Source organism: Ylistrum balloti, unplaced genomic scaffold (assembly GCF_031769215.1).
Source record: "Ylistrum balloti isolate Yb309-2 unplaced genomic scaffold, AGI_CSIRO_Ybal_v1 Utg369758, whole genome shotgun sequence".
Lineage (NCBI taxonomy): Eukaryota > Metazoa > Mollusca > Bivalvia > Pectinida > Pectinidae > Ylistrum > Ylistrum balloti.
The window spans coordinates 1,475,841-1,489,188 of record NW_026781958.1 but is presented as its reverse complement, the minus strand read 5'-3'; the positions used below and the strand labels follow the sequence as shown (position 1 = coordinate 1,489,188).

The following is a 13,348-nucleotide window of genomic DNA, read 5'->3' as shown; positions in this document are numbered from 1 at the left end:
ATAAGACAAGATTCTGTAATACTCAGGAGTCAGATAAGACAAGATTCTGTAATACCATGGGGTCAGATTAGACAAGATTCTGTAATACCATGGGGTCAGATTAGACAAGATTCTGTAATACCATGGGGTCAGATTAGACAAGATTCTGTAATACCATGGGGTCAGATAAGACAAGATTCTGTAATACCATGGGGTCAGATTAGACAAGATTCTGTAATACTTATAGGTCAGATTACACAGATCTTACAATATGAAAAGTGCATAAAATCTCATAAAAATACACTTGTCTTCAATTTAACAATAATTGTCCACTTGTCAATCCAGTATGAGTTGTGTGGCATGATCTATGGTACATCAAATTTTTTACATATTAAATAACAGCTTGATGTGTAGAAACAAAGGTTTTACGGTCAGCAGGCGGATATTTTTTCTCTTGTAATCAGTTGGCTTCTTGTATCTGAAAAAAATCAATGAAGTTCACTTAGGTGTATGAAATGCATGAAATTGTATGAAGTGTGAGAAATTCAGTTAATTGTATGAAATGTATGTGACATAAAAATGAAAATCCCTACTGATTAATATCCACATAGCAACAACAGAGAATTATTTTTTGAAAAAGCAAGGTCTCATGATTTAAATTTCATCTAATCTAAACCAGAAGTGTTTCATATGTCATGGTCAAAGCTCTTAATTCATCAACACTGCCCATCTGACAGGGGGCCTTCACATCTTTATGTGATCATCTTCACATTCACTATTTTATGATGGGCTTAGATTTTACATACAGTTTCAGGGCCACTGTCAATCATTGTTGTATATTAGATCTTACATACAGTTTCAGGGCCACTGTCTATCATTGTTGTATATTAGATCTTACATACTGTTTCAGGGCCACTGTCTGTGGTGTTAGCCATTACATTTTATGATACAGACTATACTTATAGTTAGGTCAATATTGCAGTATAGTGTTCTGATATAGACTATAGGACAGCCTCGTTTTAAGAGAGCTCGACGGCTGCCATGATGTAAACACCAGTGCTGAATAAATGTCCAGTGTTCCTGCAAAATACATGTCCTCCTCGTTGTAATCAATAACAGATCAGGGTGTCAGAAGATGTTGGGAGTATCAAGGAACACATCGGTAGCTGGTCAGACTGTTGTCATGAGCGCTAATCCCATTTATGAACTAGTTTTGTGATTGACCCGGCAGTCCACGTGCGTTGTTGTGAAGCCCTAACCAGTAACCCCTTCAGCATAAGGCCAGTATAGACACTATATCCACAAACAATGGCCACTTATAGAGTCCCTTCCCCAGAGAACTTTAACTTTACTAAGCCCGACGAATGGCCGAAATGGTTCCAACTTTTCGAGCGATTCAGAATAGCCTCGGAGCTGAACGGGAAGGAGGAATCCATACAAGTAAACACATTGATTTATGCGATGGGGAACGATGCTGAAGACATATTCAAATCGTTTCAACTGTCTGTTGAATATGGGAAAAAGTATAAAGATGTGACAGACAAATTCAGGGATCATTTCGTAAAACGCAGAAATACTATTTTCGAGCGGGCAAAATTCAATCACTGTAAACAGAATGAGGGTGAATCTGCCGACAGCTTCATCATGTCGCTCTATAATTTGGTCGAGTACTGTGAGTATGGCACGTTGAGAGATCAAATGATTCGTGATCGTATTGTCGTGGGGATACGAGACAGTTGTCTTTCAGAAAAGATGCAGTTAGACTCAGAACTAACGCTGGAAAAGGCTGTGTTACAAGTCAGACAGAAAGAGGCAGTCCAAAAACAACAGACAATTGTTCGAGATGAGGCTACTAGTAGTTCGACGAGTAATGTAGACGCGGTTACTAGGAAAAGGAACAAAAGTCACAGAGGTACAGAAAAGATTACTACCAAGAGTAATCAGCGGCGAAACACATCTCAGTCAAGCTCCTGTCCTAGGTGCAGGTTCAAGCCTAATCATAGCAGGGAAAAGTGCCCAGCGTGTGACGCGACATGTCGGAAATGCAGTAAGAAAGGTCACTTTGCGAAAAGGTGTAGATCTCAATTAGATGAACTGACCCAGGAGTTCCTAGGTACTATTGATGATGTAGGTGGAAACAAGCCGTGGCTTATTAAGCTATGTGTTGAGGGCACACCGGTGGAATTCAAATTAGATACTGGAGCCGACGTAACTGCTATTCCGATAAGCGTTTACAGGGAGATAGGCAGCCCTGTGTTACAGTCTTCGAAAAAAGATCCTCCATGGCCCTGGACAGAACAAACTCTATACATTGGGGAGATTTGAATGTGTAGCAAGCCACCGTAGAAATATATGTGTTGAAATCCCTGAAAATACCTTTGTTGGGTAGACCGGCTATAAATGAACTGAGTTTATTGAAATTGGTCGCCGCCATACAGGGATTGGGCAATCCCGACCTAGTATCCAAGTATTCATCATTATTCACAGGACTTGGAAAGATTGAAGGAGAGTACGGAATCAAACTCTGCGAAGATGCTAAACCATACGCACTCTCTACTCCGCGTCGCGTACCACTACCCCTACTCGATAGAGTTAAGGAAGAATTGTCAAGAACGACCAAGCTAGGAGTCATTTCGCCAATTGATGAGCCTACCGATTGGTGCTCTGGACTTGTAGTAGTCCCAAAGAAAAACAACAAGGTGTAGATCTCACACAGCTGAACAAGTCGGTACGTCGCAAAACAATACAACTTCCGAGTGTAGAGGATACGCTTCATCGACTAACCGGAGCGCGAGTTTTTACAAACTCGATGCCAAATCTGGGTTCTGGCAAGTTCCTCTGAAAGAGTCCTCCAGACTCTTAACTACATTCATGACGCCGTTTGGGAGGTTCTGCTTCAATAGACTACCTTTCAGAATATCTAGCGCACCGGAACACTTCCAGAAGCGCATGACCAAGCTCCTGGAAGGGATAGATGGAGTAGTGTGCCAGCTGGATGATGTACTGGTATTCGGTTCAAGTCAGGAAGAACACCACAGACGTTTAGAACAAGTGCTTAGCAGAGTAGCTAAGGCAGGCTTAACCCTTAATCACGACAAGTGTGAGTTCAACCAGTCGAGTGTAACATTCGTGGGACACGTGATCGATGAGAACGGTATTAGACCGGACCCTAAAAAGGTTCAGGCAATAGTTGACTTTGAGGCACCTGAGAACATAGTGGCATACGCAGATTTCTTGGAATGGTCAACCAACTTGGCCGTTTCACTCCAAATATAGCCGAGCTCTCAAAGCCAATTCGCGACCTGTTGCACAAGGAAAACTCATGGATATGGGAAGAACCTCAAGTAAAGGCTATCGAAACCATCAAGAAGGAACTGGGTTCGACCTCAGTCTTAGCTTTGAATGATCCTAAGGCTAAAACTAAAGTTTCATCAGATGCATCAGCCTATGGATTAGGAGCGGTTCTCCTACAGTCTGAAGATAATGGGGAAAACGAATCCTGGAAGCCAGTCGCGTATGCATCACGTGCTAAGAGTTCCACAGAACAGCGCTACGCACAGGTGGAGAAAGAGTCACTTGCAGTAACTTGGGCTACAGAGAAATTCGCAGACTTCCTCATAGGAAAGCATTTTCTCATTGAGACTGATCACAAGCCTCTTGTCTCACTATTAGGTGTGAAGGCAATCTGCGACCTACCTCCTAGGATACAAAGGTTTAGGGTGAGATTTGAGTATGATATTACCTACGTACCAGGAAAGCTTCTGTACACTGCAGACACATTGTCACGGTCTCCTTTGCCCCTGTCACAGCCCCAAGACACAGAACTTCAGGAGGCAACAGAAACTTATGTTCACCTAATCATGGAGAGCTTGCCAGCGTCAGAACCGCGTTTAGCCGGAATTCGAGCTAAGCTCGCCGAGGACACCGTGTGTAGTGTCATAATGAAGTACTGTCAGGAAGGCTGGCCAGCTTATGAGAAACCCGCAATCACAGTCTCTACAAGACCCTACTGGCAAGTGCGGGAGGATCTATCGGTATGTCACGGACTCTTGTTCAGAGGTAATCAACTGGTGATACCTACCGAGTTCCGTGTCGAAATCCTTCAACGATTACACGAAGGTCACCAAGGCATAGTTAAATGCCGCAAACGAGCAAAATCTTCAGTGTGGTGGCCAGGTCTGAGTCGTGAAATAGAGGACCTCGTAAAGAACTGTACCTCATATGTAAAACATTGGAATGACCAAGCTGAACCCCTAAGACCGAGTAAGCACCCAGATAAGCCGTGGCAGAAGGTTGGGTCAGACCTCTGTCAGCTTCGAAACACTAACTACCTAGTGGTCGTAGACTACTTTTCTCGATTCATTGAAGTTGCAAAACTGACGTCAACGACATCACAGGCTGTTGTCTGACATTTGCAGTCCATTTTTGCATGCCATGGGATTCCGGAAATCCTCGTTACTGATAATGGCCCTCAGTATGTCAGTTCAGTGTTTCAGAACTTTGCCAACGAATACGGTTTTAGGCACACAACGAGTAGCCCCCACTACCCCCAAGGTAATGGAGAGGCAGAAAGAGCGGTTCAAACATTGAAAAGACTCATTCAGAACTCGCCAGATCCGTACTTGGCTCTGTTAGCCTATCGTGCAACTCCATTACAAAATGGATATAGCCCATCTGAGTTACTGATGGGACGGAAATTGCGGACCACTCTTCCCGTAAACCCTTCAAGTCTTAACCCCCAATGGCCTTATCTTGAGGAAGTCAAACTGAAGGAGGAAGTGAACAAGGAAAACCAAAAAGAGAACTTTGACATTTCTCATCGTGCGGTGAGTCTCCCAAAACTAAGGCCTGGTGAGACTGTGTGGGTCAAAGGTCAAGGAGGTGGATTCGCTGGAAAGGTCACATCGCCAATTGACAACAACGACAGGTCTTACTGGATTGCGACATCCTTCGGTAACATTCGTCGCAATAGACGTCAGCTTGTAAGTGCACCCAAACTGGAACCATCAGCATGTGAGCCGGAATCAGATGTGGATTCTCACGTTGAAAGAACCATCTCACCAACACCTACGAAGTGTGCTGATTCTGACAGACTCGCGTCGCAAACTCCAACTGATACTAATATTTCTAGCCATAGAACAAGGTCAGGAAGGTTATCGAAACCTCCACAGAAAATGAACTTGTAGTTCTTTTGCATGGTGTAGTGTTAGTTATATTTAGTTATAGTGATATCTAGTCAAGTAGTCTAGTCATGGACTTTTTTACACTATTTGAAATTTCAGTGTTCAAGTTAAGTAAGTGTTTGAACTTTGTTTCCGAGTTCCTAGAAAGGGAGATGTGGTGTTAGCCATTACATTTTATGATACAGACTATACTTATAGTTAGGTCAATATTGCAGTATAGTGTTCTGATATAGACCATAAGTTAGCCTCGTTTTAAGAGAGAGCTCGACGGCTGCCATGATGTAAACACCAGTGCTGAATAAATGTTCAGTGTTCCTGCAAAATACATGTCCTCCTCGTTGTAATCAATAACAGAACACTGTCTATCATTGTTGTATATTAGATCTTACATACAGTTTCAGGGCCACTGTCTATCATTGTTGTATATTAGATCTTACATACAGTTTCAGGGCCACTGTCTATCACTGTTGTATATTAGATCTTACATACAGTTTCAGGGCCACTGTCTATCACTGTTGTATATTAGATCTTACATACAGTTTCAGGGCCACTGTCTATCACTGTTGTATATTAGATCTTACATACAGTTTCAGGGCCACTGTCTATCACTGTTGTATATTAGATCTTACATACAGTTTCAGGGCCACTGTCTATCACTGTTGTATATTAGATCTTACATACAGTTTCAGGGCCACTGTCTATCACTGTTGTATATTAGATCTTACATACAGTTCCAGGGCCACTGTCTATCACTGTTGGTTTTTAGATTTTATATACAGCTTCAGTTCAGGTCTACTGTCTATCATTATTGGGTGTTAGGTTTTATGTACAGTTTCAGGTCCACTGTCTATCATTATTGGGTGTTAGATTTTACATACAGTTTCAGAGCCCCTGTCTATCATTATTGGGTGTTAGGTTTTATGTACAGTTCTAAAGCAACTGTTTATCATGGTTAGTTGTTAGATTTAACACATACAGTTCCAGAGCCACATTTCCCTCCTTGATCTCATCCTTCTCCATACACGCCCAACATTTAACACTGGTCGCAGCCTTCTTTGGCTTATAGTGCTTGAACTCAAAGAATATGGCAAAGCCTGCAATAAAATAAGGAAGTTTGTAAGGGAAAGATTTGCAACCAAGATGCTTAATTGGCCTGCATTCATATACAGTAAATGAAGTGATATGCTAATATCAATTTGATGAAAATTTGGTGTCTAAAAATGACACTGCATCATGTGATCAAGTAAATGAAATTGATTGATCACTATTTTGATTTCTATACCATTAACTTATCTTATTTGAAATAAACTTCTACTTTCCTCGACTGCAAACAAACAAGTATTTACAAGTGATCTACTCTCACTAAGTTCAGGTTATCAAGACATCTGTGAAATTTTATACCAGCTATAAACACATTTATACACAATAATCAATATTAACCCATCTATTGATGTTATCAATAGACACAACACCATCTCGTGGCAAGACAGATTGTTTGTGTTATTGGGAATCAAGAGACCAGCTCTACAAGAACAGGGCTCGTTTGTCACTCAATGATAACACTTGTGTTCTGTATGATGAGTTGAGATGGTAAATACTGGGAGCATACTAACAACAGATATTTTCATTTTAATCTGATTCACTCACAATATTATCAAACATGGTCATCTGAAGTTTTGTTTAGAAGTCCTGGGTACAATGTGAAGGTGACAATGAGGGTGGATTGCAAGGTAAGAATAAGGGTGATGTTTTGGTTGATGAGAGAATATAAGGATGACCACAAGGTTTGGCTGATGATGGGAAAATGGTGAGGGTGATGGTGAGAAGGATGATGTTGATGAAGGTGACAATGAGGAAGAGGATGGGGAGATGGACCTGAGATAATGAGTCAGATTACAGTAATAGTATGTGACCAGATACAGACCTGCAGGAAGACTGTCAATCATTTTCTGTATGTACACATCCATATTGAAAATAATCTGCTGACTTTCTTTGCGGGTGGCTACTGGGGTTTCCTGTGGGGACATCAGGTTTCCTCCTTGTGAGTCTTTAAAGGCAACACAATAATTTTGTTAAATTACACTGTAACAGTACATAACAAAATTACAGCAACTATGATAATGGCCTACCACAGTAACTACACTTATGTCATATTATAGAAACAATGGTTTATTGTTGTAACTAATCATATCATATTACTGTGACTATAGAAATGTCATTACAGCAACAATCCTTAAGGTATATTGCTAAAACTATAATGATGCAATATTACAACATTGATTGTTTATTACTGTAACTTTTGTGATGTCGTATTACAGCAACAATGGTATCTTACTGTGACTATAAACATGTCATATTACAGCAACAATGGTATCTTACTGTAACTATAAACATGTCATATTACAGCAACAATGGTATCTTACTGTAACTATAAACATGTCATATTACAGCAACAATGGTATCTTACTGTAACTATAAACATGTCATATTACAGCAACAATGATATCTTACTGTAACTATAAACATGTCATATTACAGCAAAAATGGTATCTTACTGTAACTATAAACATGTCATATTACAGCAACAATGGTATCTTACTGTAACTATAAACATGTCATATTACAGCAACAATGATATCTAACTGTAACTATAAACATGTCATATTACAGCAACAATGGTATCGTACTGTTACTATGGTCATATCATATTACAGAAACTTCTGCTAAGTGTCAGATTACATTACAATGAAATGGGCGGTGACATTTAGAAAATGTTGTGGATCCTATGACTTCTGGCAGTTTTACCTTTTACTGATACAGTGATGTAAGGGTCTATAAACTGGCGTGCATCCTTCAGACAAATTTTCTCTATCCGAATGGTCAGCATGGGCATACCCTCTACAGGCAGAGGTTTGGGCAGTAAATTTCCATTGGCTACAAGATATAATATTAACACATAGACAGCTATCACTGATGTCAAAGGTCAACATATCATTCATAGACAGAGGTTTGGGCAGTAAATTTCCATTGGCTTCAAGATATAATATTAACACATAGACAGCTACCACTGATGTCAAAGGTCAACATATCATTCATAGAGAGAGGTTTAGGGAGTAACTTTCCAAAAGAGAGCTATCACTGGTGACTATTGAACACACACTATATACAAAAGTAAACTACAACTGGCTATAAAATATTAGTACATTGATAGCTGTTACTGGTGACTGCAAAACTTAATTAATACCCAAAAAGTAAACTGCAACTGGCTACAAAATTAGTTAATAGTAAGAATGTTTATATAAGTAATGTAATTAATTCAAATTTGTTTGCTTGTGTTTTGTTTTTGTGTTTACTCTTTCAATCATGAAAATTACCTCTGCCTTCTTGCTTTTCCTCATCTAGATCTGAAGATACTGGAAACCTATTAAGAGAATGTAAACATCAACTCAGTAGAGTACAATTTCTAACACACATGTAGAATGAAAAAAAGGTCTAGTAAAAACATTCATAATTTTTTTTCGTTGCAATCATCAAAATATTCCAATAAGTTTAAACGTTATTTTCTGTAATAGCTTTCTTACTGTGTATTGCTGAGGGACTGTGTGCGTATCTGGGCCACTGTTATATCCACTGGGAAGTCTTGACATTTTTTACTCAATACCGTCTTCAAAGCTGGAAATAAAATAATGATAATGCCAGGTAATGCTCAATAGAGTATTTTTTATACCTTTATCTATAAAATATGTGACTGAACACTGGACATCGTGACCATTATCTATAAAATATGTGACTGAACACTGGACACCGTGACCATCTTGGCGGATTTAATATGTTTATGAAAATAACGGTTTCCAGTTCAACTTACTTGAGCCGATGCGTTTCAGATCTTCTAAGAGAATTCCCTCAGGAGATCCAGGATTCTGAAAAATAAAACAAAAAATAAAACAGATGGTTTATGGCTACTCATTATAATACACATTATACAGCCTGACAAAATATCTTGTTTCATTCAACTTTATGAGTAATATTCAAATTTGATTAGCAGTTATAGCTCTATGACTGGTGTTGATTCCTTAACCTCACACAATATCACCTCTCATCGTTTTATCACTTATATCATGTTTATTGCTTTTTGTCTTGGATCCACCTATCCAAATGGACTCCCTAAGAACGCTAGCCCAAACCAAAACAAAATACAAATTCAAGGATAACAACATAGACCATTGATCTATGTTTGTTTAGTGTTATTTTCATTTACTTGTCTTAATTTGTCTTTTCTGACATCTTTGAATTCTGAATGAACTGTCACTGCATACCTTCCAGTATAATTTTGATATACCAACTCCCATAACACTCACTGGAACATCCTTTAAAATATTTTTCCAAGATTTCTAAGTAAGGAACTCTTTTGGGAACAAAAAGCCACTGCTTTAGTAAGGTAGTGTACATCCTTAATACATGGCATGTATTTGTGTATCTTTCTAAGATTCTCCTAATAGTTAAATGTAACCTTGGTGAATACATATAGATTACTCAGCCAATCCATTATTAGTCCAGTAAGCCGTAGGTCCTTGGTTTGATCCCAAGCAGAGATATTCAAATAAATAATGACACCTGTTATATCAGTGTCCATGACCAAATCCAGGAATAATACTTAACATTGCCTCTCAGACATCAAAGTAAACCCTGAGAAACTAGTTCTTCCTGGAGTGGGGTTATGTAACCTTTGTAAATATTACCTGTTTATTTAACATATTCTGCTCAGCTAGAGTGAACTTGAACCTTAGTCTTGTGGACTGGAGGTTCTTGGTTCAACCCCTAGCAGAGGCAATAAACTACAGATTGACCTCTGTTACAGGCTCATGTCTCCATCCTGTCTTTTTATGCTTGTATTTAATGTGACCTTCTGATATCAAACATGTATGCAGAGTGATATCTCAGTTCTAATTTCTCAGTTCTGATTTCACAGTTCTGATTTCACAGTTCTGATTTCTCAGTTCTGATTTCACAACTCTGATTTCTCAGTTCTGATTTCACACAGTTCTGATTTCACAGTTCTGATTTCAGAGTTCTGATTTCTCAGTTCTCAGGTGGCCATTTCATTTGTAGTTGTATCAACTCGACCTAATGTACAACACTGATGTAATTTGTGACTTAAACTAAACAAACCTGTAAGACCTTGCATCGTAAATTCAAACAAACTGAAATCTTCCCGAGAACTTTCTGTGAAAAAATAGAAAATCAAATTATAAACACGTACAAGAATGAGCATGGTCTTACAGCTTGGAACTTGGGATACCACAGTTTCTTAATGTATTTCATAATGAAAAAAATTAAATTGTCACCTCCAAACTTTGAGTAGATAATTTGCAAAACATCTACCTATAAACTATTACTTTGGACTTAAAATCAAAATCAGATGATCTGAGAGAGACTCAAATCCATCAATTACAACAGCATAGTATTTTCTTGTAACATGAAAATGGACACAAATAGTATTACATCTATTAATTACCGTATATTTGAACCATTTATCTTTCCCTCACTCCCTCTCACCTTTTTCTTTTAAGCCAATAACAGGTCAAATGCCTTTCTACTAATGAAGGATTTATTGATTAATTAATTAAAAAGCTTGTATTTACAACTTTTATGTTATTCTTGATGGAACAAAATCCTAGAACTGTCTGAGATTACCTTCTGTTCATCAGTAAATAACTGGCTGTCTGTTCCACAGAACTCTTGCAGCTGCTTGGAAAGTCTACAATGCAAATTTCATATTGATAATACACACAACAAACACATTTCTAAAACCCAGCATTTCTGTTACTTTAAAAATGTCTAGTATTATGAGTGTAGCGCTTTGGGCTAGAGATTTGATCAAGAGCAGTGCTCTTCAATATTTAGGAGGTGTATAAAATGAACAAAATTATCTCCATTCCAATATTTGGCACCTTATTATTTTGATAGGCTGAAAAGCCTGAAGCAGTACTCCACTGGAGAAAGGGGAACTTTACTTCATACCGAGATTGAAAATATGGTCTTAGTATAGAGAAACAGTGTACATACTAATAATTTGAGGATGATTGCTAAATGTGAAAGAGAAAGACAATAAATTACAAAAGTATAACTTTTGTTGTCCTAATCGCACATCTGTGAATTATAGGTGTTTTAGTAGAGTTCAGCACCATTGAATCAATGTCTCATTTTTATTTTTGTATTACTGTAACCCTGGTAAAAACTAGCCACAATATACTACTTGGCTAGAGAGAACTTCTCTTCAGTGCGATCAGTTGAGCATCAGTCAGGGGGCCCGGGTTCAATTCCTAGCGAAGACATTGAAGTATATAATGACCTCTGTTACATTGGCACCCATGTAGGGACCCGGGAATAATACTTAGCCATGCTCTACCAGCATCGCTGTAACCCCTGGAAACTCAAAGACCAGTTATTTCATGGAGGGGGAGTATGTAACCCTGGTAAAATACTAGCTGTAATATACCACTCGGCTAGAGAGAACTTCTCCTTAGCTCGATCTGTTGAGCATCAGACCCGGCCATGGCCAGGGGTATTGGGTTCGATTCCTAGTAAAGGCATTGAAATAAATAATGACCTCAGTTAAAGTACTGTTATATGATTGTTGGAAGCATCTGCTCGTAAGACCATCCTACAGATTTCTTCTATACTTAAATCTTCTGATTATTACAAAAATATTGACTTATGACCATGATCAGTGGTGTCAGAATTTACCTGCATTCACTTTTATAGGATAATTTGTATTAGAACAGTGTGATGTTGCAAGTTTTAAGCGAATTTCATTTTTAATTTTGAGTGCGAGAACTCAGAATTACACAATGACAAGACAGTCAGACAATGCTGAAAAGCATGTACAATACACTGAAAATTCAGACTAAATATCATAATAAATCAAATAAAATAATGAGCCAAGTTCAACATTTACCTCTTCTGTACCAATTTATACAATTTTCAATGTAAAATACTATAGACTAGCAAATATTTCACTTTTTGTCAGACACCGCCTCCTGAATATCAACACTATCCCCTATGATTTCTGTAAACTTGTGTCAGACATCGCCTCCTGAATATCAACAACTTCTGTCAGATACCGCCTCCTGATTATCAACAACTTCTGTCAGACACCGCCTCCTGAATATCAACAAGTTCTGTCAGACACCGCAGCGGCCCGCTTCCTGTATATCAACACTATCCCCTATGATTTCTGTAAACTGGGCATGGACCGCTTTCACGCATCCCAGTCAAAACGGTTCAGGTGGTCTGGAATTATTTCACTATACACAAAAGCACATGTAAAGCTCAAAACACACAGTTTGGGAACTTTGTGTCAATCATAAAACCATCAACTAAAATTAAGATACAATCCATTTCACTTTTACTTGATAGCACAATGCTTCCGGAAATATTTGAGTGCATCGAAGCAACTTTAAACTGAAATTCTTAAAAATGATGATATTCAGCAAGGTAGTTTCGGACAGGTATGGCTGGACCCCTCAATCAGCGAATACCAAATATCCCCCGTGTCCAGCCTCGGTCCCGATATGTACTTGCTTGTTCAACCGGTCCAACCGTTTCAACCGCTTACGCGAAAAGCGACCTTGATTGATACTTTGCACATGCAAACATCAATGTGCAGTGCAGTCTTCAATGTAGTTTAATATGTAGTCGACATTTATGCACACAACTTGTTCATAAAAAGTGTATATGACGATTCTCAACAGTGAAGTAAAGTGTATCGTACTGTTCTGTTGTTTTCAGGAAGCTAACTGAAGATAGATAGTAAAATATTTATTACTACAACAGAAAACCCCACACCTGTGATATCCATCGATAGCTTCAACCGGCTGTCCCCATAAATCGAAGTCTGTGCATCGCTTGAATGCAATGTGCCAGGTAGTGATAACTTTATCCTGGTCTTCGAAACCATTCATGTCACTCCCTTTCTTGTCATCCCCCCGGGTAAATCATAAATAGGAATGGAAATTTTACGACATTAAACTTTGTATTTAATATCTTATCATTATTTGTACCACTGAACGTTTATTTATTACATACAAAAATCATTATTTGTATTAATTGATTTTCATGCATTACAAAAATATGTTCGGAATTCCAAATATTTTAATCCCATGGGAAAAATTTCGCCACTTTTC

The 13,348-nt window shown here is 38.5% G+C and overlaps 1 protein-coding gene across 1 annotated transcript; it reads right to left on the bottom strand.

The window, feature by feature from the left end:
- Nucleotides 1–293: 293 nt before the first annotated feature.
- On the bottom strand, nt 294–13,126 carry LOC132543594 (axin interactor, dorsalization-associated protein-like). Its single transcript, XM_060207108.1, has 10 exons — nt 13,011–13,126; nt 10,857–10,920; nt 10,332–10,385; nt 9,028–9,082; nt 8,744–8,834; nt 8,537–8,583; nt 7,968–8,096; nt 7,087–7,209; nt 6,139–6,256; nt 294–457 (listed from the first exon to the last, which is right to left on the bottom strand). Exons 1-10 carry the CDS (start codon nt 13,124–13,126, stop codon nt 364–366), a joined length of 891 nt encoding a protein of 296 aa, XP_060063091.1. The 3' UTR covers nt 294–363.
- Nucleotides 13,127–13,348: the final 222 nt, after the last annotated feature.